General features: G+C 48.5%; 2 protein-coding genes across 2 annotated transcripts; one reads left to right on the top strand and one right to left on the bottom strand.

Moving 5' to 3' along the window:
* The first annotated feature begins 4,311 nt into the window (after positions 1–4,311).
* lhcgr (luteinizing hormone/choriogonadotropin receptor) lies at positions 4,312–12,015 on the top strand. Its single transcript, XM_057046610.1, has 11 exons — positions 4,312–4,815; positions 4,911–4,982; positions 6,615–6,689; positions 6,929–7,003; positions 7,597–7,671; positions 7,877–7,954; positions 8,118–8,186; positions 8,479–8,553; positions 9,893–10,081; positions 10,268–10,321; positions 10,390–12,015. Exons 1-11 carry the CDS (start codon positions 4,646–4,648, stop codon positions 11,537–11,539), a joined length of 2,082 nt encoding a protein of 693 aa, XP_056902590.1. The 5' UTR covers positions 4,312–4,645; the 3' UTR covers positions 11,540–12,015.
* A 288-nt stretch (positions 12,016–12,303) lies between these two features.
* Positions 12,304–22,770, bottom strand: LOC130533324 (stonin-1). Its single transcript, XM_057046616.1, has 11 exons — positions 22,564–22,770; positions 17,509–19,452; positions 17,144–17,346; positions 14,971–15,072; positions 14,750–14,873; positions 14,492–14,544; positions 14,194–14,287; positions 13,553–14,115; positions 12,905–13,132; positions 12,749–12,838; positions 12,304–12,675 (listed from the first exon to the last, which is right to left on the bottom strand). Exons 2-11 carry the CDS (start codon positions 19,367–19,369, stop codon positions 12,568–12,570), a joined length of 3,426 nt encoding a protein of 1,141 aa, XP_056902596.1. The 5' UTR covers positions 19,370–19,452; positions 22,564–22,770; the 3' UTR covers positions 12,304–12,567.
* Positions 22,771–23,374: the final 604 nt, after the last annotated feature.

The following is a 23,374-nucleotide window of genomic DNA, read 5'->3' as shown; positions in this document are numbered from 1 at the left end:
ACACACGGGTGCACGTGGTGCGAGGGCTGTTCTGTCCAGCTGGCTCTGAATGGAGCTGAATAGAGGGTGGGAGTTGTGGAAGTACCGTAAACCCATTTGCAGCGAACCCGGAGACAACAGAGGAACTTCCACAACTGATGCACCGAGGTCGCGTTGCTTTACTCGTTGTACACGGATGAAAAATTAAATTTCCGTCCATGATCATTGAGACAAACCAAACAGTTCCCCGTTAGATTGCTTTATATCTTCAAATGAGTCGTCACTCTTCCTGCCAACATTCGGCTATGTTAAATGAGGACTGTAATGATCACTGATTGCTAATTAGCTGTAATTATTCTGGGAAAAGCATGAAATGGTGCCGATTTGCATTCCACCAATGTGATGCTTGAGAGGAATATTGACTTTCTTTTTACTTCTCAACGCTCCAAACCGTCATTTAGCTGTTCGTTATTTGGCTGCACATCATTCAGATATTCCTCTCCTAAGATTCGTCTCCAAAGAAGCGGCTCCGGTCGCGCGTTTGAGCGCGTCCACACAAACAGGCGCTCAGTTCCGCGCCGCTGAATGGAGCTTGCTGGCGTCCACGGAAACACGCGCCTATCCCATTTCCACAACATTGCTTATAGATCAGAATGAAACCCATTTGATTGAATGGAATCAGGCATCAAATAACAGCTGAGTTCCAGCCAAAAGGCGGCGCGGGATGCACCTCGATGGTGCTCCCACGCACGCTAATGGTCAAAGGGGGGATCCGAGTCCAGTCCGAACGGGTCTGAAGGGTTAATCCTCTTAAAGTGATATCTCTGCGCTTCATTTCAGATGTCCAAGGACCAGTGAATTCCTGTCCCGATAAGCCGCCGAGTGTGTTGCCCTCTGCAGACAGCGTGCACGCTGCAAGGCGCGGAGGGATGGAGAGAGCACGGACACGTTCAAGGTCACACACTTTCGACAGGGAAAAAATGCACAAATGCCACAAAAAGGGAGAGAAAGAAAGGAGGGAAAGTGTTTATTACATGTTCGTGAACATCTCATCATGTGCTGGAGTGAAGGATATTTCTGTGTGCTTTGTGCATCTGCCTTGGCGTGCGCGCGCGTGTGTGTGCTTGAGTGCGTTATCTCTACTTTGTCATGTTGAACTCTCTCATTCTCCTTGGCCGCCACTTCCTTCGCTGGTGATACGAGACGGCTGCGATGGCCTCGAGCCCAGAACCTTGATTTTCGATGTTCTGAGGTGGAAGTTAAAATAAGATCATCATCATCCTTCCAGGTGGGTGCTCCAGGTGACCCTTAGATCCAGCCAGAGCCCACGAACATTTACAGCACCAACAAGCCAGTAACAATGAATTGTTTCTGAAACATAAATATGCAAGAAAAAACATTCTTTTCCAGCAGGTTGCAGAGATCTGCTGACGTGTTTTATGAGATTTGATTGTTATTCAACGGAGATATTTGTTATTTAGGTTAGAGGAAGGTTTTCATTCAGTTACGCTCACTGGTGATCTCGGCCCGTTCAGAGTCGGAGGGAGAAAGCGCATTTAATTGGAGTTGGTTTGATCAAATTCATTAAATTGGTGGCTCAGTTTAAATTCGCAGCCTCATGTTACAATGCTGGAACCTTGTTTTGACATCCAAAAGTGTCAACAAAACATGAAATATTTGCTGGAACGCAACCCAGATAAATCAGACAGCGGGGTCATTATCATGTGGCTGCGAGTGTGTGTGTGTGTGTGTGTGTGTGTGTGTGTGTGTGTGTGTGTGTGTGTTTTGCTTTCACCAACTGAACCAAACACAAACAAAGCAAGTATTCCATCCAGGATAATGAAATTAATTTTAAGGACACTGTTCTTAATTTTAAGGATTCGAGGGACTTTAATATCGGACTTTATTACCACATTAGTGTTTTGGGGACACTAACGACAGGTGTTGCATTCAGGTTCAGGTGGAAAGATGTTGCTCTTTGCTACTGAGCTGCAGCTACACAAACTAAGTGAGAAGAAGACGCTCGGCGGCCCCGTTTCCAATTACTCCAAATGTCGCATGTCTCTTGAACTCTGTCCCTGAAACTCTGTAAGCAAACAGCATTTGACATCAGTTACGCCTTCCGCCATTTTTAGTCATGACCACAGGCCTGTTCGGACCCGGCGCCGGCGTTTGTTCTTCGCGTGCGATTTAAAGTTGTGATGTGCTGTTTGTCGTGTCCTGATTCACTTTTTATGAGCTGCAGGATGTTGACAGGTCAACAGCCCCTCAGCCACAGGTAGGAAGCCTGGAAGGTGACAGCGTGGGGGGTGAACGCACCACGAGTTCATGCCCATTGTGAACGCTACCTTCCCTTAATTACCAGTAACATTGGGTGGGTTTCTTCTCTTACAAAAGGAAAATAATGAGGCCAAATAACTGGCAAGACACAAAAAAGCTCCAAAAGCTCACAAATCTACCACAAAGCTGCTCAGTCTCACGTAAGAAATGACAGGAAATGACCACAAGCCGGTTATTGAGGGTTACCATGTTAGTCCTGCTGCATAGGGGGGGTCACATGACACGCCAAAGACCGAAGACGTTTATTAACATCACGCAGCTTCATCGTGGAAGAAAACATTCTGGTATTTTTAAATATGTGTTCATACTAACATCAGCTCCCCCCTGACCTGTCGGGCCTTCCAGAGCAGTTATCTTCACAGCTGCTCTCACCACTTGGTTTTCACGGTCAGTGTGAAAGTTGAATGCACAGTTAAACCGGTGAATCTGTTCATGTGCTTTTCTTTGAAAGCCCCCCCCCCCTCCCCTCCCGCTGCGTGTGACCTTCTGGGTGTGAAGTGATGCACAGCACGGCAGACTCGCTCGTCGCATACGTTATTACTCTGTGTGTGTGTGTGTGTGTGTGTGTGTGTGTGTGTGTGTGTGCATATGGAGACTCAAAATACTCATCCTAATAGCAAAGTGGGGTCATTTTCTCTGGGCCATCCAACTTTAAAGGACTGCTTGAGGGGTAAAACAGGGGGTTTAAGGTTAGAATTAGATGAGTGATGCATTAGGCCTATGAAAGTCCCCGCAAAGATAGAAATGTGTGGATCCACACGTGTGTGCACTGCTGTTCTCCACAGCACCATAAATGGGGCCAAGGTATTGACAGCAGAGGTGACGTAACGCTTTTCATTTGACACAAGGGTGTAAATGGGACCTCGGGTTGTCGTCACTTGTGATGTTAAGTGTCGTGAAGCAGACGTCCAAGAACAGCTTGTATTTGAGAATTTTTCTTTCCTACTCTCCTTTCCAAAGGGGAACCGCTCCTCGAGTGCAAACAGCTTTCTGACAGACAATAGAGGCCTCTGACTTGAGCTTTATTCGCAGTCATGTCAGACGTTCTGATATTTGTGGATGTGGTGTTCAGTCCAAACCAACCTGGAGGAATCATCATAGAGGTCTACAACCTTTGAATGTAAATGGGGTAACGGGGTGAGCAGGTTCGCCTCTCACACGTGTTAAAAGTGCTGCTCAGTTGCGGAGAAACTTTCCACGACTTCACTCCTGCCCTGGCTTTGAGTCAGCAAAAAGGCACTTCCACTAATTAAGCTCGTTCGTTTTCACTCGGCTGGCTTTAATGTGTACGGTGGAGCTGTAACCAGATGTGAGAAACCATCCTGTTACACCGCTTCCATGTCCGTTCAGGCTCAACACCAACAAATTCCAACAAAGTACACTTTGTCACTTAAGGGTCCCAGTTTCCAACGTCCTCCCTCGTCAAAAATAAGATCACAGTGAAATAACGTCTTGCTGCAAGAGGCATTTCTACCACTGAAATATATCGTTCCGCTGGGAGACTTTATGTTAGGATATTCAGCCGCTAGAGGCTAAAGGCTACTTCCTGTGTCTATAAGCAGAAGCAGCACAAAACAGATGTTAAATATTAAAGTAACAGTAACCAAGCTTGTCATCCAGTAAGGTGGAATCAAGAAAGAAGTGATGACGCAGTTGTGTCAAGATGATTCTTTTCTAAATTACTGTTTTGTTGTTGAAAGAGTTGAGTTTTACTGGAACGTGTTGAGTCTCTGAGTAAAGAATGAAAAGATAAACTTAAGTTATTTCAAACGTTTCTGTCTGTGACCGGTTTCCACCAACTCACCTGTGATTGTGATGGATTATTACTGAAGGATAATATAAAGGTTGACGATTTATATTTAATTCTTATCCATTGTCCAATTATTTTTGTTGTTTTACGTTGTTTTACTTTGCCTCGTGTTTCGTCGTGGATGGCCTCAAAAATCTAAATGTTAAAACCCTGAATTTGCCTCAATAGGAGGAAAAAAAATCCTGTGAAGACGGAATGAATCCTTTCAACAACTTTGCTCTCCTCCCACTAGGACGTCACGTCTCTTCTCCTCAGGCTGTCAAAGAAAATCCTTCTTTCCACTTTCCTTCGTCCTCTGACAGCAGAGTTCTCGTAGTTACGACAGCGCCTGAAGGCAGCAGCGCACTCATAAGGAGTCCCACGTGTGGAAAAACAAAACGACCGGATCGTTCCTTGCCTTCGGTCCGGTGACCCAGTGCTTCATCCCTTTAACTTTTCAGGAGGATCTGTGTTTTGGTTGCCGGGGAGGCGCGCGCGTGTGTGTTTGTGTGAGGTGTGCGCGCCCCGGTCTCATCCATGGCTCCCCGGGCGGTCTGGCTCCTGGTCGCGCTGTCCGCTGTCCTGAACGTGCGCTCCTGCTGCGCCTTTAGCTGTCCAGCCATCTGCCACTGCAGCCAGCGCACCTTCTGGTGCAGCAGGGACACTCAGCTGGCCTCCAGGGCGGCAGTCAGAGCGGTGCTCAGACTGTAAGTAACCCCTGAACGCACCACCGTCAGCTTTTCTTTGTCTTTACTGAGACTTTGCTCAGACACTGATGGAGGACTGTTATTGTGTCCTGCAGAAGGCTGACGCACATGCCTTTGAAAGAAGTCCCCACTCACGCTTTCAAGGAGCTCATCAACATCACGGCGATGTAAGTTCACTTTTGCTCACATTTTCACAGTGGAGAACGATGCAACATGTTTGATGGGGAGAGGATTTGGGCTCTATAGCCATCCCAGTCACCATGCGACACACGTGACTTTTCACCTAAATTCGAGATCCTCTCACGCTAGTTAAAGAAAAAACAAATCCGGCCACTTTTCCCAGGAGCGTCGTCTGATGGTGCTTCTGTCCACGCAGAACATTTACAGCATGTTCTCCTGGGAACAGATAACACTGAAATGCCGAGCGCTCCGTTTCACACTGCATCCAAATATGTGCACACGCGCCGGTGCTCCGGATGCTGAGGCCGCACGGTGGATTTACGGCCTCTGGATGGAAGCGTTGATGCGGGCTGGGAAATCCCCCACTGTCGACCACCATTATATAAAGGCACATATATGGACGCCTGTGCCATGACGACGTTCTTAAATGACTTAAATCTGGTTGGGATCTAAATGTGTGCGCTGTTTGGGGGGTTTAATGGGGGGGGGGTTGTTACACTGGGAGTGTTGAGATTGAGAGATAAAGGCTCAGAAAGTAAACAAAAGCGACTTTAGCAGCCTCTGAAGTTTGTTTTCATATTTCAAGTCTTTTTTGGCTCAACCGTTTACTGGGATTTCGAACAATTTTCCCCCGTGTCTGACTAAAACTTAAGGGGCGTTTGTCTGCGTGAGCTTAAGTCATTTTCCAATTGAGAGTGTTGGGCCGTTTGCCCAAGTCAGGGACAGCTCTTATCAGTCCGGAACACTTAGAGTACTCACGCGTAATGGGTTCATTATGTTCCAATTTAGCCCCCTATCGCCGAGACGCTGCGAGCGATTTAAGGGAAGGAAAAAAGGTTGAAACGGAGTCACAGCCTTTAAGCTGCCACGAGTCCGCGCTCCAGCCTGCTGCAGGCCTATAAACGGCGGTGTCAAGGTGGAATGCTGCGAGGAGCCCCGGTGTCTCAGATGACGCACGCGTGGTGTGCGCGGCGAGCGCGTAAAAGAGGAAAGATCTTTTACGAGCTGCGAGCGTCACACCGGCGCCTTTGGCCGTCTGTCCCGAAGGGGAAACCGATCCAAATGTTAGAAAAAGTGGCAAACTTAAAGGGATGGTTCACCAAAAAAGAAGAAGGGAAAAAAAGGAAAGTGTTCGTGAGAGTTTACGGCAGGTTGAGGTTCAAATATCTTCTGGTCTGATGATAAAACGTGGTGTGAAGGGCCTGAGAGATGCAGTTGTTCGAACTTAAATGGTAAAAAGACGTTTGGGTTTGAATTTCTTTAAAAATGAGATTCACCTGCTCCAAAACGTTGGTTTGTTCCTCTGATTTCCAGACATGCGGAACACGTGTGTGTGTGTGTGTGTGTGTGTGTGTGTTCTGCTAGCAAAGTGGGGACATTTCTGGAAACGGAGGACATTTTGGATAGAATTGGGTTGGTTGGAGTTATGGAGTAAGTTGTGATGGTTTGAGTCTCCCACACAATCTCTTGTCCTAGTTTTTCCAGCGAACCACGTTAAATACGAACGAGGACGCTGAAGAACGGCCCATGTCGTTGTGCCTCCTCATTATCTGGGTGTTTAGAAGGATTCCGTGTTCGCTCCCGACGTGCTAACCTGCTGCCGTGCGTTTGTGCCACAGCGAGATCTCCCAGAGCGACTGCATCACGCGGATCCAGAGGCACGCCTTCCTGTCGCTCCACAGCCTGGCTCAGATGTGAGTGACCTGCAGCACCCGACACGTCCCGAGCGCACAACACGAGCAGTTATTCGCTGGAGCAGCCGCTGTTTTTGTCCTGCATTTCTCGGGATGACGCTGCCAGTCACGACGCTGCGCCTTTAATGCTCCACATCCAGGAGGGCTCATGTGTGACCGACGCGCACGCGTGTGGCTGTTGACAGCAGAGGGGTAATTACAGCTGATTTCCACCCACAACTCTCCTCTCGTTTCTGCAGTTCTGTGCGGAACATCAACAGTCTGAGGGTCATTGAGAAAGGGGCCTTCACTGACCTGCCCAGGCTGGAGCATTTGTAAGTCAACGTCTTCAGCTCACACAATGCATCAAAAAGAAATCCACACCCCCAAAATTACACCAATTAAGGATGTTGTTCGTGGAACTGACGAGTGTGTCTCTTCCAAAAGGCGCCCATGTGTGTTTTTAATGTAAAATGTCGCTTTGCCTGCTTTTGCTTTCTTTTGAAAGTCAACGCAGCCAGTCTGCGAAGCTTGTTTCTATATTTCAGGTCTCTTTTTTTGCCCGAAATATTAAAGGTGGGATTTCGAACCTTTAAAACGAGCATGAAATGTCAACTTTATGAAGGAAAGAGATCAGGCTGCAAAAAGGGGCGACAACATACAGTATATTGATGCTGTTTGGAGGTCTGTCCTCCTCTGCCCAGTCTCCCCTCCTCCTCCTGCTCCTGCTGGTGTTCCACAGGAGCCCCCCCCCCCCCCCCCCCTTCTTGTAAGAAGGCAGTTTTTCCTGCCACTAGCTTGTTCAGGGGCCTGACTCTGGTTTTCTGTAAAGAACCCAGGAACAACCTTGAGTGTAACAGATGCCATCAAAATAAAGTTGGCCTAAACTGACCTGTGAGCTAAACGTTTAACCGGTTTTATCTCACAGGAGCATCTCCAACACCGGACTCATAGACTTCCCCGATTTCACCACCGTCTCCTCCCTGGCGGCCAATATCATCCTGTGAGTATGTTGTTACAGTCGACGCAGAAATCCCGCTTGTTTTCGCTCTCAGCCTCTCTACCAGCGCCACCCTGCCACCGACGCTGCCCCCAACATGGTCGCGCCTCTTCAAACCACCACTTTTCCTTTTCATGAACATGAACAATTTGTTTTTTAAATCGATGAATGAGGCAAACGGCCGCTCGTTGGTATCTGGCCTGTGCAGGGAAATCGCTGATAACATGAGGATTGAAAGCATCCCTGCCAATTCCTTCCAGGGGATCGCGGAGGAGAGCGTTGACATGTGAGTACAAAAACTGCAGTCCTGCCACGTTTATCTGAACTCACAGCTACAAGTTGCCACTGTTGTGAAAGAATGTGTTGAATTTTTTTAATATACCGTAAGTGGATGAATTGAATGTTCAGTCCTCTGGTTTCTGGAATGAAAAACATCGTGTTCTCCGCAGGAACCTGGTCCGGAACGGCTTCAGAACAATCAGGTCTCACGCCTTCAATGGAACCAAGCTCAACACGCTGTAAGCATGAAGAAAAAGTTGTCTTTCCCTCCAGGGTTCGAGTTTACGCTGTTTTATCTAATCAAAAAAGGAAAACCAGAAAGTGCCAGTAAACAAATATTATGTAAGACTAAACACAGATTGGCGTCCTGTTGTTTTCCCTTCGAGACACCCAGCAGTTTTAAAAATAATGCTCATCTCCTGCAATGTCAAGTTCAGGAAAACAAAACAAAACCAAAAAAAAAAAAGAAAAGCGGGTGCAAGAATGCGAAGATGAAGGACGCGGCGTGAACCACCGCTTTTGTTTTTGCAGGATACTGAAAGACAACAGGCACCTCCAGGACATCGAGGAGGACGCGTTTGAGGGAGCCGCAGGTCCGACTGTTCTGTAAGTGGGAGCAGCTGAAACGTGCAGGATGATTGTATGACGTGTAAAGTGTTCCAGTCCTCTGTATCCGTCAGCTCGCTCATGAGCGTAGCGTTTAGCTTTGGAAGGAAATGAGATGCGTGGCGGGTTTATGTTGGAGTAAGATGAGCAAACGTCAATCCACCTCAACAATAGTGATTATTCTTTACTCCTTTCCACCCTCTCCTTCCTTGACTGAGTTTCCCATCCGTGCTCAGCGATGCTGTGGGGATGTTTTTGTTGTTTGTACTGTAAAGTTTAGCTCGGTTTAACACTTCCACGAAGCCTCCCGTGGAGAGAACGGGCCGTACGGGCACACGCCGCGCACCGGTTGAGCGCTTTTAGGAGTTTTCTGGAAGGAAACTTGCAGGCTATCAGTGTCTGTCCGGCTGAGAGTGCAGAGGGCAGCATGTCCCTCCACCAGTGCAACAGGCCTACACACAGTTTGTGATGCTTTTATCCTGATGTCAAACACAGTTTGAAATATGCAACTGCTTGTACTTCATTAGCGAGCTCCTGTTCTGGTAAAACAGGACTCATTACACACGGTGCCCTGCTGCTGCGGCATCTGTCGGTGGGGGCAGAGACATCCCACTCTGCAGATTACAGGAGGCGAAACAACGTTTAGAGTCGGGGAATTTCTTTATCTGCGTCGAGCAGGCTGTCGTTTGAAGCGAGTCCAGTCGTGGAGCTGTTGCTCATTTCAATTTAGCAACATAATGAAAATAAGGTGGACGAAAGAAAAGTTGCCATTTCACAGAAGAAGAGTCAAACGGCCCGAGTCCGGCTGTAGCGGCTCGGCCCCCCTCGGCTCCCTGGGCGAGCCGTAAAAACCAGCCCCACCTAAAGGTTACGCAGTATCAGTTAATGAAATCTGCGACGCCGTAAAACAAAAAACAAACGGGCAGAAGCAAATTTATGTTTGTGGCCTGGCTGGATGCGACAGTCGTCTATCTGCTGTTGTTGAAATAAGTCAGGCGGTCACATTTGAACTGGGTCAGTGAAGCTTGATTAATATTCCTAACAAACGTTATCGTTCTATTGTCCAAACACTGACAGCCTGTCTGTGTAAACAGGCAACAAGGCTGATTAGTGAGCAAATACCAGTAGGGAGGCAGAGATACGACGTTCTCTGAGTGTCTGACACAGAGGAAAGGTCAAAGGTGAACATGTGCTTGAGTGGGGGTTTCAGGTCTTAAATGACATAAATAAGAGTAAAAAAAATCCCAAAGGTTTGATATTTTCCACTCAATTGTCCTCTGCTTGCATGGAGGGAAATCCAGCAGTTTTATTAATGGGATGTCTGCTGGTCTCCATTCAGGGACATTTCCTCCACAGCTCTGAGTTCCCTCCCACCCAAAGGCCTCAGGCAGGTCACGACCCTGAAAGCCACCTCGACCTTCGCCCTGAAGACCCTCCCTCCCCTGGAGAGCCTGGCAGACCTGCTGGAGGCCGAGCTCACGTACCCCAGCCACTGCTGTGCCTTCCACACGTGGCGCAGGAAACAGAGGTAACACCCCCCCCCACTGTCTGTGTAAATTCTCAGTCATCCAGGTCATTGTATCCAAGGTAGTTTTCTCTGTCAACTGGACTGGGTTTCTGAAACCCAGTCCAGTTGACAGAGAAAACTACCTTGGACCCCCCCCCACTGACAGTCTTTTTCCTGGTTTGACCTTCTCTTTGTCTTCTTTAATAGGGAAAGTTCCTTAAAGAATCTGACCGAGTTATGCAACCTCAATGCAAATGAAATGTAAGTTTCAGTCCTTTATCACCAAACGATCCGTAAATGTGGGATTAAAAGCCGAGCGTCTTCTCCAGAGAGTCCGCCGCCGAGGACGCCGCGCTCAGCGATTACATCAGCTTCCAGTATCCAGACCTGGACCTTTACTGTCTCAACAACCCGCTTGTGAAGTGCACCCCGAAGCCTGACGCCTTTAACCCCTGCGAGGACCTGTTGGGCTTCTCTTTCCTGCGCAGCCTCACCTGGATCATCACCGTCTGTGCCGTGACGGGGAACCTGGTCGTTCTCGTCATCCTGCTGGCGAGCCACAGCAAGATAACCATCTCCAGGTTCCTCATGTGCAACCTGGCCGCGGCCGACCTGTGCATGGGCCTCTACCTGATGCTCATCGCCTTCATGGACTTCCACTCCCGTCACCAGTACTACAACCACGCCACCGACTGGCAGACGGGGCCCGGGTGCGGCACCGCCGGGTTCCTCACGGTGTTCGCCAGCGAGCTGTCGGTGTACACGCTGACCGTGATCAGCCTGGAGCGCTGGCACACCATCGCCAACGCCATGCGCGCCAATAAGAGGCTGCGGCTGCGCCACATCGCCCTGATCATGGCGGCGGGCTGGGCCTTCTCCCTGCTGGTCGCGCTGCTCCCCCTGGTGGGGGTGAGCAGCTACAGCAAGGTGAGCATCTGTCTGCCCATGGACATCGACGGCCCGGGCTCCCAGCTCTACGTGGTGGCCGTGCTCGTCCTCAACGTCGTCGCCTTCCTGGTGGTGTGCTACTGCTACGCGTGCATATACCTCAGCGTCCGCAACCCCGAGCACGCCACCCGCCACGGAGACACCAAGATGGCCAAGCGCATGGCCGTGCTCATCTTCACAGACTTCGTGTGCATGGCGCCCATCTCCTTTTTCGCCATCTCCGCGGCGCTCCGCATGCCCCTCATCACCGTGTCTCACTCCAAGATCCTGCTCATCCTCTTCTACCCCATCAACTCCCTGTGCAACCCCTTCCTCTACACGCTGTTCACGCGGGCTTTCAGGAAGGACCTGTTCCGGCTGCTGAGGCGCTGCAGCTGCTGGCGTTCCAGCGCCGACTTCTGCAGGTCGATGAAGCCGCCGCCGCCGCCGCCGGCCGGGTCCGGCCAAAAAAAGGCGGGCAGGAAGTCCCTCAGCTTCTACGCTTATCACATCAAGATGAACGGCTGTTTCCTGAACAAAGGGACCACATGACAACAGGACACCGACGTGTCCCGATGGACCCAAACACACCGTCTGCTCTATGAACGTAGCATTTCCAGGTTTAGCTCAGACTGAAGAGATGGTCGATCTTGTGTGTCTGATTCGACGTCAGTTTTTGTTGCTTTTTAAGAAAACTGAAGGCGAGAGCTGTTGGAGCCTGGACTGTTGAGATGGTTCCAACGAGGAGCTGGCAGAGCCCGAGGACGCTTTTACTAACCAGCTTCCCTCAGTTTGTGCACAAGTGACGCTGATGACTGTGCAGATTGTCGAGATGTCGCAAAAAATGGATCGAATCCAGCTGAAATCATGCAGAGATGAATATTCTTTAAAACCTGTGGTTTGGATTTCTTTGTAGTCCAGTGATTTTAGTGCCGTGATCAAGTATCTGCTCAGTTCTGCTCTGGAAGATACAATGTTGTTCCAATTCAGCTGGATTTTCAACAATAAAAGCGTTATTTCAAAAATCAGTATTGATTTCTGGCGATCGTTTAAACATCATAATGGGATAATCGTTAGCAGATAACAGCAGATATGAGAGATCAGATTAACACACCAGATTTCTGCCCCAACATCCTCGTGTGCCCGTTACCGTTTCTACATCTTCCCAAGTTTTTTAAATGCTCCTAAAGGGTTACCTTTCTACCGTTCAGTTACTATCTACGGTGACCTTTATAACTTATTTTATTTCTCCAGAAAGTGAGAACACGATGAGCCTTTGCGGCGTACGGTGCAGCCGATAAGATGGTGCATGAGTCTGCAGATACGGAAGATTTATTGTCTGAAGGACAAAAATGTTTGAAAATTAAGCATTATTAAAGCTGCATGAAGCCAACACACACACACACACAGCACAGTCCTTTTTTTCTTTTTAAACAACTCAAGAAATCTTAAACATTGCCAGCTTAAACCGAGTTATCTCTATCTTTAATTACACAGAACCAAAAAAAGAAAGGCCGACATCCATCTATGCTTTTGTTTTCTCTCCTCAGCGTGACATTTTCACACGTATCACGCGCTCGTTACCACTCTGCCTCCCCGACAGCTTTAGAGAACACGTAGTCCCTGCCTCTGTGGCACATCACTCCATCCTTAAGGTGAAACTTCCAGCGGTTCTTGCTGCGGTGAATCTGCGACAGAAAGGAGGTTAGAGCCCCCGCTGTCGGCGCCAGCGCTCGCCATTAGTGACAGACGACCGCCTACTTTGTCGTACTGGCAAACGATGACATTGTCGGTGTCAAAGAGATCCGGGATGTCCTGCTCGATCACATCGTCACCTGAATTCAAAGGATCCTAAAGGAGAACAGAGTGCATTGTGGGAAAGCACGCAAGCTTTTGCAGGATTAACGAGCCTCTCACCTCGTCCTCCACACTCGCCAGTTCGTCGGCGCTGTCGCCGCTGGTGGAGCCGCTGGTGTCGTCGCTGCTCACTTCGCCCTCCTGCAGGGCCTTTATGGCCTCGGCGTTGATCATCCCAAGAAAGTCGTTCTCTTCCAGAGCGCCCGTCTCTTCCTCCTCGCTGTCGGTGTTGTCGGCAGCGCCGTCCAGCTGGACGATGTCCGACAGGTCGCTGTAGCTGTAGACCAGCTTGGCGGGGATTACAGGAAGTGTTAGCGTTGTTAGCATCAGTACAACCTACGATCCGATGCTTCCTGTTACTTCCACCTACTTTAGGATTCAAACTTCCATCAACACATCCTCTTAATCCTCTCACCTACACACTTTACACTGAGATTGAGGGCGGGAAATATATATATTCATCAGCAGAAGACATAATCTCTTAAATACAAGATACAACCAGTAGCCGGTTGGTTGAGCATAAAAGCTGGATTAACAAAAACCTAAGAGGCTTTTGAGGCCACTGCTGGCTTCAGAAACATGTTTAACAGATATGGGAGTCCTCATTAAAACTGTAAATGAGATTAATCCTCAAAATACACAACTACGTGCACGCACGCAGCGCAGCAGAATCTATGACGATATTTCCTCAGTGATTATTCAAATTACCCTGAGAACCTCCTCAGACTGGCTGTCAGTCTTGGCTGCTGCTCTGGCCTTCTCTGCTTTCTCCTGCTCCTCCTCAATAACCCTCTTAAGGATGTCGTCGATGTCGCTGCTCTTTGACTGCTCCGCTTGTGTCAGAGGCTCCGACGTGCTGATCTGGAAGTCTAATAACTGACTGCAGGGCGATTCGTTCGTGCCGTGGTTGAGCGCTTCCGTTTGGGAAGCGGGCTCGTTTTTATCTAGAGCCACCTGCTGCTCCGGAGCCTGCAGATCCTTCAGCTGTGGGGCCTCTGCAGGAGCGACTGGTGGCAGCACAGGGAGGGTGCTCTCCTGACTGGAGGGTGAGCCGGTGTTTGGCTGGACTGCACTGGGAGGTGTGACAGAGGGAGCCTGAACAGAGGATGGCTCCACCTCCTGGTGCCGAGTGGGATAGGAAGAGATGGCGGCCAACTGAGCGGCAGACGCTTCCTTCCACGCGCTGATTTTGTGCGTCTGCTGGGCTGCAGCCTGCTGACCTGCTGCAGATTGAGTGACCACAACAGGAACGTTGACCTTGTAGAGCTGCCCTACATGACGCAGAATGAGCCATTCAATTAATGCAAATTATAATCCCGGACGGATGCGGGTCCACACAGGTGCGTTACCAGAGGCTGTCTGCAGCGTGACTCCTGCTGGGATCTGCACGGGATAAGACAGCCCAGCAGGGAGGGAAAACGTAGCAAGAGTCTCCGAGTTGTTCTGCCGGGAATGAAGAAAACATGAGTGTAAAAAAGCTGCTTAAATACGATTAGAAACTAAAAAAATCCTAAAACCTAACAAAAAGCTGTTCAATTTTCCTGTGGTGCAGTGTGAAAAATGAAGTCAGGGTTCGATGAAAATGTTCCGATTTCGATTCAGATATGGACCGGAGATTTGGAAATAGATGTACTGGGAAGCACTTGCCTTGAGCCTCGAGAAACCGTGGATATTCTGACTGGAGGGGATCACAACTGATGCTGGCAGAGAAAAAACGGAGCAGAACACACACACACACACACACACACAACACACACACACACACACACACACACACACACACACACACACACACACACACACACGTGAACTGTAATGTGAACTCTAATGTGAGCTGTAATCCTCCAGACTAGTGCTCTGGTGGTTACACGCTTAAAAAGGCGTCTCATTCCAGGCGGTTGTTACCTGCGGCCTCCTGGTCCGCGCGTCGGTAGTTGGCAGGGAGCTGCAGCAGGAAGTTGGCCGGGTTTACGATGCCCTTCCTCAGGTCTTCAATTGCTCTTGACTGCATCATCTTTGATTCCCAGAGCTGCAGAGCAGAAGACACCTCTGTCTGACTCCTGCTAACGCACATCCGACTAAGATGGTTGATATTGCGCAACTGTGCCAGGAGGAACACAACTTACATGTCTTAAATGGTCCACAAGGCGGTCTTCAAGCCCCTCATCCAAGAAGAGCTCCCTTATACTCTCAATCACATCATCAATTATGGACAAATAGACTTTAGCCTGCATAATAAAAAGACATTTTGGGGCCGACTGTGAGAGTAGATCGAGGTGCCCAAATTAGCTAAAGAGTCTTCAAAATTAAGGAAAGTAGCTTTGTTTACCACCGGGCCGGTGTTGGTCAGCATGTTTTAGATGAAAAAATGACTTCGATCCTCAAACAATAACCTTTGGCAACATTAAGCGTCTGTTAACGATGACAAAGTTGGTTTCGTCTACATCAACTTCGTGAGCAGCGTCGACGCAGGTGCTAATAATCAACACAGGTGAAGGTGACATAATCATGGGAGCGAAAGTAACTACGGCTTTTTGGTTGTTGTTGCTTTGTAACACGGTTTTGATTAAAACAACGACAATCCTTCATCTTTCCACGCACTTAAAGTGTGCTCACAGCTTAAGAGTGTTAATTAATGGCCCCATTTGCCACATCTCAGAATAGCGCGAGGGCGAATTTCCCAGATGTCCTTAAATGCACCATAAATCATCGCAGAAATGACGTCAGTCTCTCAGTATTTCCAGTATTACATTTAATCTTCTTACAAAAAGCTGTTTTTACTGAATGTCTTCGAAATATTGATATTGAACACTGATAAAGAGAACCCATTTCTGTCCATCGCAGCCTTGCCAGTTAGTGTTCATCGCCTCATTCTTGTTTTTTGTTTGTTTCATCAGAACTGGGAGCTCAGAGGTTCTGATCCATCTTTGTGTGTCCCAGAGTTCAAAGGCCTTTCATCTCTCATTCTAAAACCCTCGCGCCATCGAGCCGTGGCTGCGGGGCCCATAACCTTCATCCTGACGCCCCTACAACAGATTAAGTCGAATGCGTTGCTGAGGAAGAGAAAAGACATTTCATTAGGCGATTCCTCCTCCTGAGATGAAAGTCATCGCACTTCTCCACATGTGCACGCAGTCAGGAAGCCGAGTTAAAATAACACGCAGGATGGGCCCCTCAAAAGATACCTGACAAGTCATTTATCTGCTGCTCACTGCTGCGTCACAAACGCCGACTTAATGACATTTAAAAATAATCTAAATTACAAGTTCTATTTTTTTTACTGCATATTAAACATGATTGCATTTGCCAAGAAAAGTGCCTCCAGATGGGTTGATCGGTGAGGAACAACTTAAATCAAAGAGGAAGGAACTTAAAAGAGAAATATTACAGCATATGTGAATAATTACCAAGTACAGCAGGTTTAATTCAATCTTTACTCTTCATGTTCATGATGTCCAACTTGAGCCAGGTCTGTTTAAATCTTGTCTCACAAACCTGGCTGACAACCCAGTGGCAGTGGTAGTTTGCTTAGCTAAAATTACAGTCTTGCAGAATACAAAATTGGCATAAAGTGGGCAAAAAAAGAGATAAACAACAAAAGTAAAGCGATGGTTATTGACATGTTCTGAATCTGGTTCATCAGATTGTCCTGATAACTGTAATTAATTCACTTCATGTTTGTTTTCTCTTTAACGATCCAACGTCAGCTTAGCTTTTAAATATATCAGAGCAACAAAAGAAAAAAAAAATCCAACAATAATGAACTTTTCTCAGTGACAGTAACTATTGCTCATCATCTAAGCTCTTTATCTGATACAACCCGTATAGCACGCATTTATAAAGGATGCCAATCACTCTGGAGGACAGTGCAGACAATGCAAGCTTATATACAGTACGTAGATTGTTATTTTAAAGTTAATTAAACTATTAGATGTAAAGTGCTAGGCAAAAAAAAAACAAGAACACCATGAGCTGTTAGGCCCTGACGGTCGAGGGTCAAGGATGCAGAGTTATTTCATCTCGTGAGAAACACTACTAGGCTACGTCTAATTAGAGGAAGTTCACACCAGCAGTAAGCAGAAATGCCCTCATCACCCTTGGATCTGTTCAATATTGCTTCTCCTTTAGCGCCGTGAGGAAAATGTCTCGGACCAAAGCGTCACTGTGTCGTACAGCCAGACTGCCTCTCGGACTCTGTGTCGATCCATTTCTTTTCTACTTCCACCTAAAAGAGGGGGAAAGTGCTTAATGGATAACGGGTTTTGAACGAGCGTGTTTGCAGGGCGCCGCCCGCCTCACCTGACAGTGGTAGCGCGTCCAGCTGGTCACGTGCTTCTGCGGCTGCATGTCGCTGCTGGTGCCCAGTGACTTCACCCTGGTCTGGGAGACGACTGCGCCCATGATTTCACACTCCATGGTGACGAAAGGGTACCAGTTGCTCGGAATTTCCTGGTCAGACCCCAGCTCCAGCTTACAGGAGAAGGAATGGGGATGATCCACCGCTGCGAAGGGAGAATCAAAGGCTGAGCACAACCGAGGTGGCGAGCTGGGCTTCTACACACAGCACGACCCTGGAGCTGCAGCTACGTGCATGTAGCATGTAGCATGTAGCACTGAATAACGTGCACATTCTGGACCAATAAATACTTAGATGCAGGAGTTACCCGTGTTCTTTGCCGGCAGTCTGTCGATCCTCCAAACAATGGCCGAGTACACATCCTCATACTTGACCGTCCCGACTGACACTTGCATGACGGGCTGCGAGTCGCTGGCGCTGACGGCGCCCAGGCAGGCGCTTCTGTTCATGCTTCTGTTCATGCGGGCCTTCAGCGACCTCTGCCGGAGCAAGGCCACCGTCTGCGTCACTTTGACCCAGTTGGCCGGCACCGGGACGCGGAGAACCACGTTCTCGCACAGCGGGTGCGCGTCCGACACCCCCGTGAAGGACAGGAACGTGGGCGTCATGTTGAGAAAGGCCTGAAGCTCCACGTAGGCGCCTTGGACCGTGACCACAGCTTTGATGGAGAAGGGCATCTCCGTGCAACCTAACGTGGCCGTCTTGTACCGCATCAGCTCTGCCCTGCACGCCTCCGGGGGTGAGAACTTAAGCAGTCGAGACCTGTGGAACTCGGGCTCGTCCACGCATCTGTGAAAACAGCAGTCGGCGATCTCCATCCAGAGTTCGCCGCCCTCCTCGGACCCATAGCTGGAGTCGAAGCGCAGCAGGCCCAGATCATTGAGGGCCAGGAAACAATCCCCGGGTCCGTTCAGAAAAGCCAGACAGTGGATCTGGGTGAGTGCCGTCCGCGCCATGACCTTTCCACACGTGTCCTGTTGTATCCAGATGTGATCGGTGATCTGCAGCGACAGCTCCTCCGCCTCGTAGTGCCGCCGGGGTTGGTGGGGCGGCGGCAGTTTGAAAATCTCCTCCTCCATGGAGAGAGCCAGGTCCTCCATGTCAGCGTGCACAGTGGAGCCAAGCTTGAGCAGCTGTTCCACCTCTGGCTCATGGGCGACCTCCAGCTTGGGGTGGTAGCGTTTCCTTTCAGTGTATGAAAAAAGCTCCACCTTGAGGGTGAGGACCTTGCGTGGCTCGCTGTAGCTTTCCACTTTAAGATCCGAGACCCTGCACTGAGGGAGCAGCTGGAACTCCTTGTAGGGCCTCTCTAGGCCCTTCTCGTAGTACATCTGCAGAACCCCTCCCGGCAGCAAACGGAGATAGATCGGACCCCACTGTCGAGAGGACATGCGGTTCTTTTTCTCTGGAATTCTAATCAGGACAGGCCAGCCGTCTCTCTTCTGACTGCGGAACAGACCCCGAGGAACCAACTGGGAGGATCCCTCCGTGAAGATCTCGTTCCTGCCACTTAGCTGCCTCTCTGCATCGTGTTCCGTCTCCGCCACTTGGTCCGTGTCTGCTCGCAGGCCTTCCAGCTTGTGGCAGATGAAGGAGAAGGAGCTCTGGAGTTGGTCTTTCTCTCCCTCTTTGGTCCGAATAAAGAAACGGGGTAGGCTCTTCTCCGATTCCGAGTCTGAAGAGGAGCTGTCAACATCCTCACTGAAACTAGACCCATTCCAGAAGGGGTTATAGTGTCCCGAGTTCCCTTGGAAAGAAGGAAATGGGCTTGGTCCATCTGAGGTCTGAGTCAGTGCTTCTAGGGCAGTAGAGGAAACAGAACCGGTGGAGGTACTGGAGCAACTCCGGAAGAACTCGTGCTTTTCCCACGTGTTGGAATAAAACGGGGAGGAGGTGTTAGTGGGGACCCCACTCACGGGAGTGCAAAAAGGTGTGTTACATGGTACACAGGAACTCTCATTCAGATTTGAGTGACTTTGAGGGGATTCTAGGGAGCTGCTGAAGCTCCACGAGGTGTCTCTGATCGGAGGAAGCACTAGTTTCAGACCATTGGGGCGCGGTATTGATGTTTTGATGTTCCCGGGGGACGGCGTGGGCTTCTGAGGAGAGGAGAATGGTGTGTTGTCGTCTTCAAATGTGACCCAGTTGGAATGGTTTGTGGAGCACATGGCCGAAGAGGAATGATGACCAGTTCAAAGGGAGATTCCTCTTTTACCACATTGACTGTAGCCCACTTCACAGAGCTTCTCCCCTGCAAAAAAAGAGGTGGAATATGAAAGAGAAACTAGACATATTCAGCAGTATAAAACAAATCAGTGTAGGGATGTATGAATACAACACCCGCGCTTAAAAAGGCTATTAAAAATTTAAATCCAGGCTGATCTGGAGAACCTGGGAGCCATTTTGTTCATTGTTAATAGTTAAATTATCAAAGGAGGAGTAACAGCGGGATTTCCCAGCTTGGTCTGGCACACATAACCAGAACTGTAAAGCTTTATTATCCGTCTTTGGGGGAAATTCACAAATTAGCAGTGAATAAAACCATCCAGAATGCCAACGGAACACGTCTACGGAGCTGGAACGACATCGATGAGCAGTAAAAGAAGACAGAGTAGCTTCTCCCCAACACCGTCGATGCTCCAGGAAGAGGATTTTTGTGTTAGGTTCCTGATGATTTATTCATTACGCACGACCTCGGTGCAAATTTTAATTTCTATAAACTGTAACTTGGGCAGCTGTTAGAAACGGTGGCACGAAGCAGAAATGGGGCCTAAAAATGCCGGATGAAACACTGATCCTGACCCTTATGTGAGCCGCACTGACAGTGTTCTCACTTGAACTGTGTTTCCCATGCGGCCTGTAAAATTCTGGATGTTATTAACTGATTTAATGTCTTCCTGTTTCAGATTCATGCTGCAAATAACACAGGCAGGAGACGTGATAGCAAAGAACGCAGATCATTTCCTGGTAACAGATTAGCAAGATTGATATTTCAGTGATGTGCTCAATATAGAAAATCAGATTCTTCCTTTAAGAAGTTCACTCTTATTAAACCCGAGAGCCTGATTTCCATAACTTGTGTATGAATAAACAGCTTTAACTCAACAGCCTGAGCTAAAGTGCGTGAGAGATTCAGCCACGGCAGCAGATATCACGCCTCATTAACCAGCATGAGGCCAGCGGCCAGATTCAGGTAAAATCAGACACGGTAGCTCGCTCCCAGTTAAACGTGCGCGATATCGCTGCAACATTAGCCTCCTGCCCTCTTCGATGGCACACCTGTATTCATCGGGTGTTCTGGCACTAAATAACCAGCAGGCGCTCAATATTCATACCGTTGTGTGTTTCATTCGTGGCTCCGCTCAGCTCAGAGACCACAGAGAAGTTCAAAACCAAAACAATAATTGAATCCAGAAAGGCGGCTTCAGTGACAGCCTCCATCTTCCAGCCGGATCGCAGCATCGGAGCGGTAAAGGAGACATCCAGTGGCAAGTTTCTGGAGCTATAAATAAAGGGGGACGCGAGGATTGTGATCCGGGGCGGCGGACTGTCAGCAATGCTGGGAAACATCTCTGTAATGAGATGATGTTGGCAGCAGCACGGGCGCGTCCCTCCACATCAACGGAGCCGCTTTGCTACAATTACACTGGCGAGGAGGAGGGTGACCTCTCCGTGGGGGGAGGAGGTCACCGACAGGCCTTTATCCTCCTTTCCACACGGCCATCTCTTCCCCGAACTGTAGAGTCCAGAAACGGGACTTTGCAAAATCCACAGAGGACAAAAGAACACATTCCTGGGATTCCACTGGGAGCAGCAGCTTTGCACACAGGAAATACCAGCCTGCTATATTTACGTGGACCAGCAACAAATATTATCTTAATGATGTCCAGTCTGATCTCAAAACACAGCAGACTTGAAGGTCATGCCCTCGGCCTCGAAGGTCCTCCAGCGGGACGCCGCTGCCGCTTCCAAACCTCCGAGGCTTTAATAAACGCTGCAATTACCACGGGCTGTATGTCAAGATTTCTGTCACAAGTTACTGCCACACGCTGAAATTACTACCTGCCCTTGTGAAATCTGGGCTTGGCACCGTGCACGCACGCCCTGCGGATTCTACGGCTCAAAGCCATTTTCTCTTAATTATTAACCAGATTTGTGTCACACTGTGTTTTCAGATACCACAAACTTTAAAATAGGCCAGCCAAAAAGTCCAGACAGATCTAATTACAGATGGGAAACAAAGACGTGCGCGGGAATATCACGTGTAAATACACGCGACAGCTTGGGGAAAGCACATTTTACTCCAAATCCATCCTGATTTGACCGTATATGAGTTCAGTGGGGCCAGTGTGGAACGGTCCCGACTGCAGTTGCTGAATTTACTGATGAGACGGAGAAGAAATGAAGCCTGATAACACGTGGACAGGAACAGCGGCCTCGCACGCGATAACAGAGAGGAAACTGGTGTTGGACAACAAAAGTGCTGCTTTTCAATCATATTTGAAGTGGAGGACAGATGCTTCCTGGAGTTCCACCGGGAATCTCCAGTTCAATCCTCCACCCGCCCATAACCCGCTCGCTGTCATACTTCCAGGTCTCACTACATCTGATGGAAGGTTCTGTTCCGTCTAAAATAAACATGTGAGGGGGGAGAGAAATAGGCAGAAACGAATGAGAGAGACACCTTTTCCATCCACTGGGCTCGAGTTTCCACAAGCATCTCTGATTCACTGTGATTGCAGCTATTTAGGGAAGGTAAACATGTCATATTTTTAAAGTCTCCTTCAAATTCATGAACCATAACTGTAACTCAACACTTCCCACTTCCCAGGAACTTCAGCCTTTTTCTGAGTTGGCTAAAGTTACTCAACCAGTTTTATAACAGAAACCCTGGACAACTTTTCTCCGCTCTCGTGAGTTTTTGTCCATTATGTTGTAGGTGTCAACAAGTATTTATCCTGGCTGACAACACTAAATGGTTTAAAACGCATTTTTCTAGCATGGTGTCAGTAAATACCAGGAAAAAAAAAACAGAGGCACATGAGTTACCGGGTCCCCCCCCCACCGACCCAGGCTGGAGAAAGAAAACAGTTCCCGCATGCTGTCAGCCCGCAGCAGAGCCAAGCCCGTGTCCCGGGACACAGGGGCCCACTTTCGGGAATCACTATTCCACTTTTGTTTTGATATAAGCAAAGTTAAGAGTAAAGTTACCGCTGCGTTACTTTGGGTCGCTACTCTGCAGAAGTGGCGCTGAGCGCCATTCACGTCCAGCCGTGGAAACTTTTAAAGTCGATTATTCGCGGGGCTTCCACGGTCCTCTACCGAACACACCCGGCCGGAAGCACAAGAGAGGCATACTCACTTATCTCAGAGCCGATTCGCTTGTTTGGGCCATGACATGTCGACCGGTTTTGCTCAAAATGGCAGAGTGTAAATCCTGGGAGTTTTCCTCTCCCGGGTTCACAGACGGTCCGAAAACACAACACCGCGTCGCAGTGGTGCCTTCACGAGCGTGGGAAATGTCAGCATCGGGAAATGGACGCTTACGCCGATGCGTCGGAGGGGAAAATAGAATCCAGTTTATTCATTTCAAATCACTCATTTCTTTATTGGAGACGTTTTTATTTGTACAAGCTTGTGTTTGTGCGGTGATTATTTATTTTATATAGATGGAGGTGCATTTTTTTTTAATTCTAACGTCATAAAGAACCAATTAATGACTGGGAATTATATAGTCACATCTTCAGTTTACATGATAAACGCGGGCTTTGAAACAGGGCTGTGCAATTAAATAAAGCTAAAAAGTGAATGAAAATCTCTTCAATTAATGGAATGTTTCACAGATGATTTAAGGTGGAATCTGTCAGTTAATTTCTAATGGAGCGAATCCATGCAGTTGCTATGGAATAATTTTAATTTTCACCAAAATATCTTTTTACCCAAGGTTTCTTGTATATTCTTGCAGTTTTTAAATACCTGATTTACCTACAGAGGAGGTGGTGATGACTGATCTCTGTAGGTTAAAGACAGCTCCACGAATGCATAAAAACAGTGCGAGTACACGTAGAATGAGAAAATAGTTCTCCTTCCACAGCAAAGTGACGACATTAAAATGTAATCCTGGAGCTGTGCTGCAGTATTTCCCAGTTGGGAGGGTGTGTTCAAGGGTGTTT

Source organism: Takifugu flavidus, chromosome 11 (assembly GCF_003711565.1).
Source record: "Takifugu flavidus isolate HTHZ2018 chromosome 11, ASM371156v2, whole genome shotgun sequence".
NCBI lineage: Eukaryota > Metazoa > Chordata > Actinopteri > Tetraodontiformes > Tetraodontidae > Takifugu > Takifugu flavidus.
This window is presented reverse-complemented; position numbering and strand designations above follow the sequence as displayed.

Excerpts from the sequence above, each read along its gene's own strand:
- lhcgr (XM_057046610.1), top strand. The coding sequence starts at position 4,646 with ATGGCTCCCCGGGCGGTCTGGCTCCTGGTCGCGCTGTCCGCTGTCCTG. Across the intron at positions 4,816-4,910 it reads GTCAGAGCGGTGCTCAGACT|AAGGCTGACGCACATGCCTT; the intron begins GTAAGTAACCCC and ends TGTGTCCTGCAG. Across the intron at positions 6,690-6,928 it reads CTCCACAGCCTGGCTCAGAT|TTCTGTGCGGAACATCAACA; the intron begins GTGAGTGACCTG and ends TCGTTTCTGCAG.
- LOC130533324 (XM_057046616.1), bottom strand. The coding sequence starts at position 19,369 with ATGTGCTCCACAAACCATTCCAACTGGGTCACATTTGAAGACGACAAC. Across the intron at positions 14,545-14,749 it reads CGCGGACCAGGAGGCCGCAG|CATCAGTTGTGATCCCCTCC; the intron begins GTAACAACCGCC and ends TTTCTCTGCCAG. Across the intron at positions 14,288-14,491 it reads ACGGTTTCTCGAGGCTCAAG|AACAACTCGGAGACTCTTGC; the intron begins GCAAGTGCTTCC and ends CATTCCCGGCAG.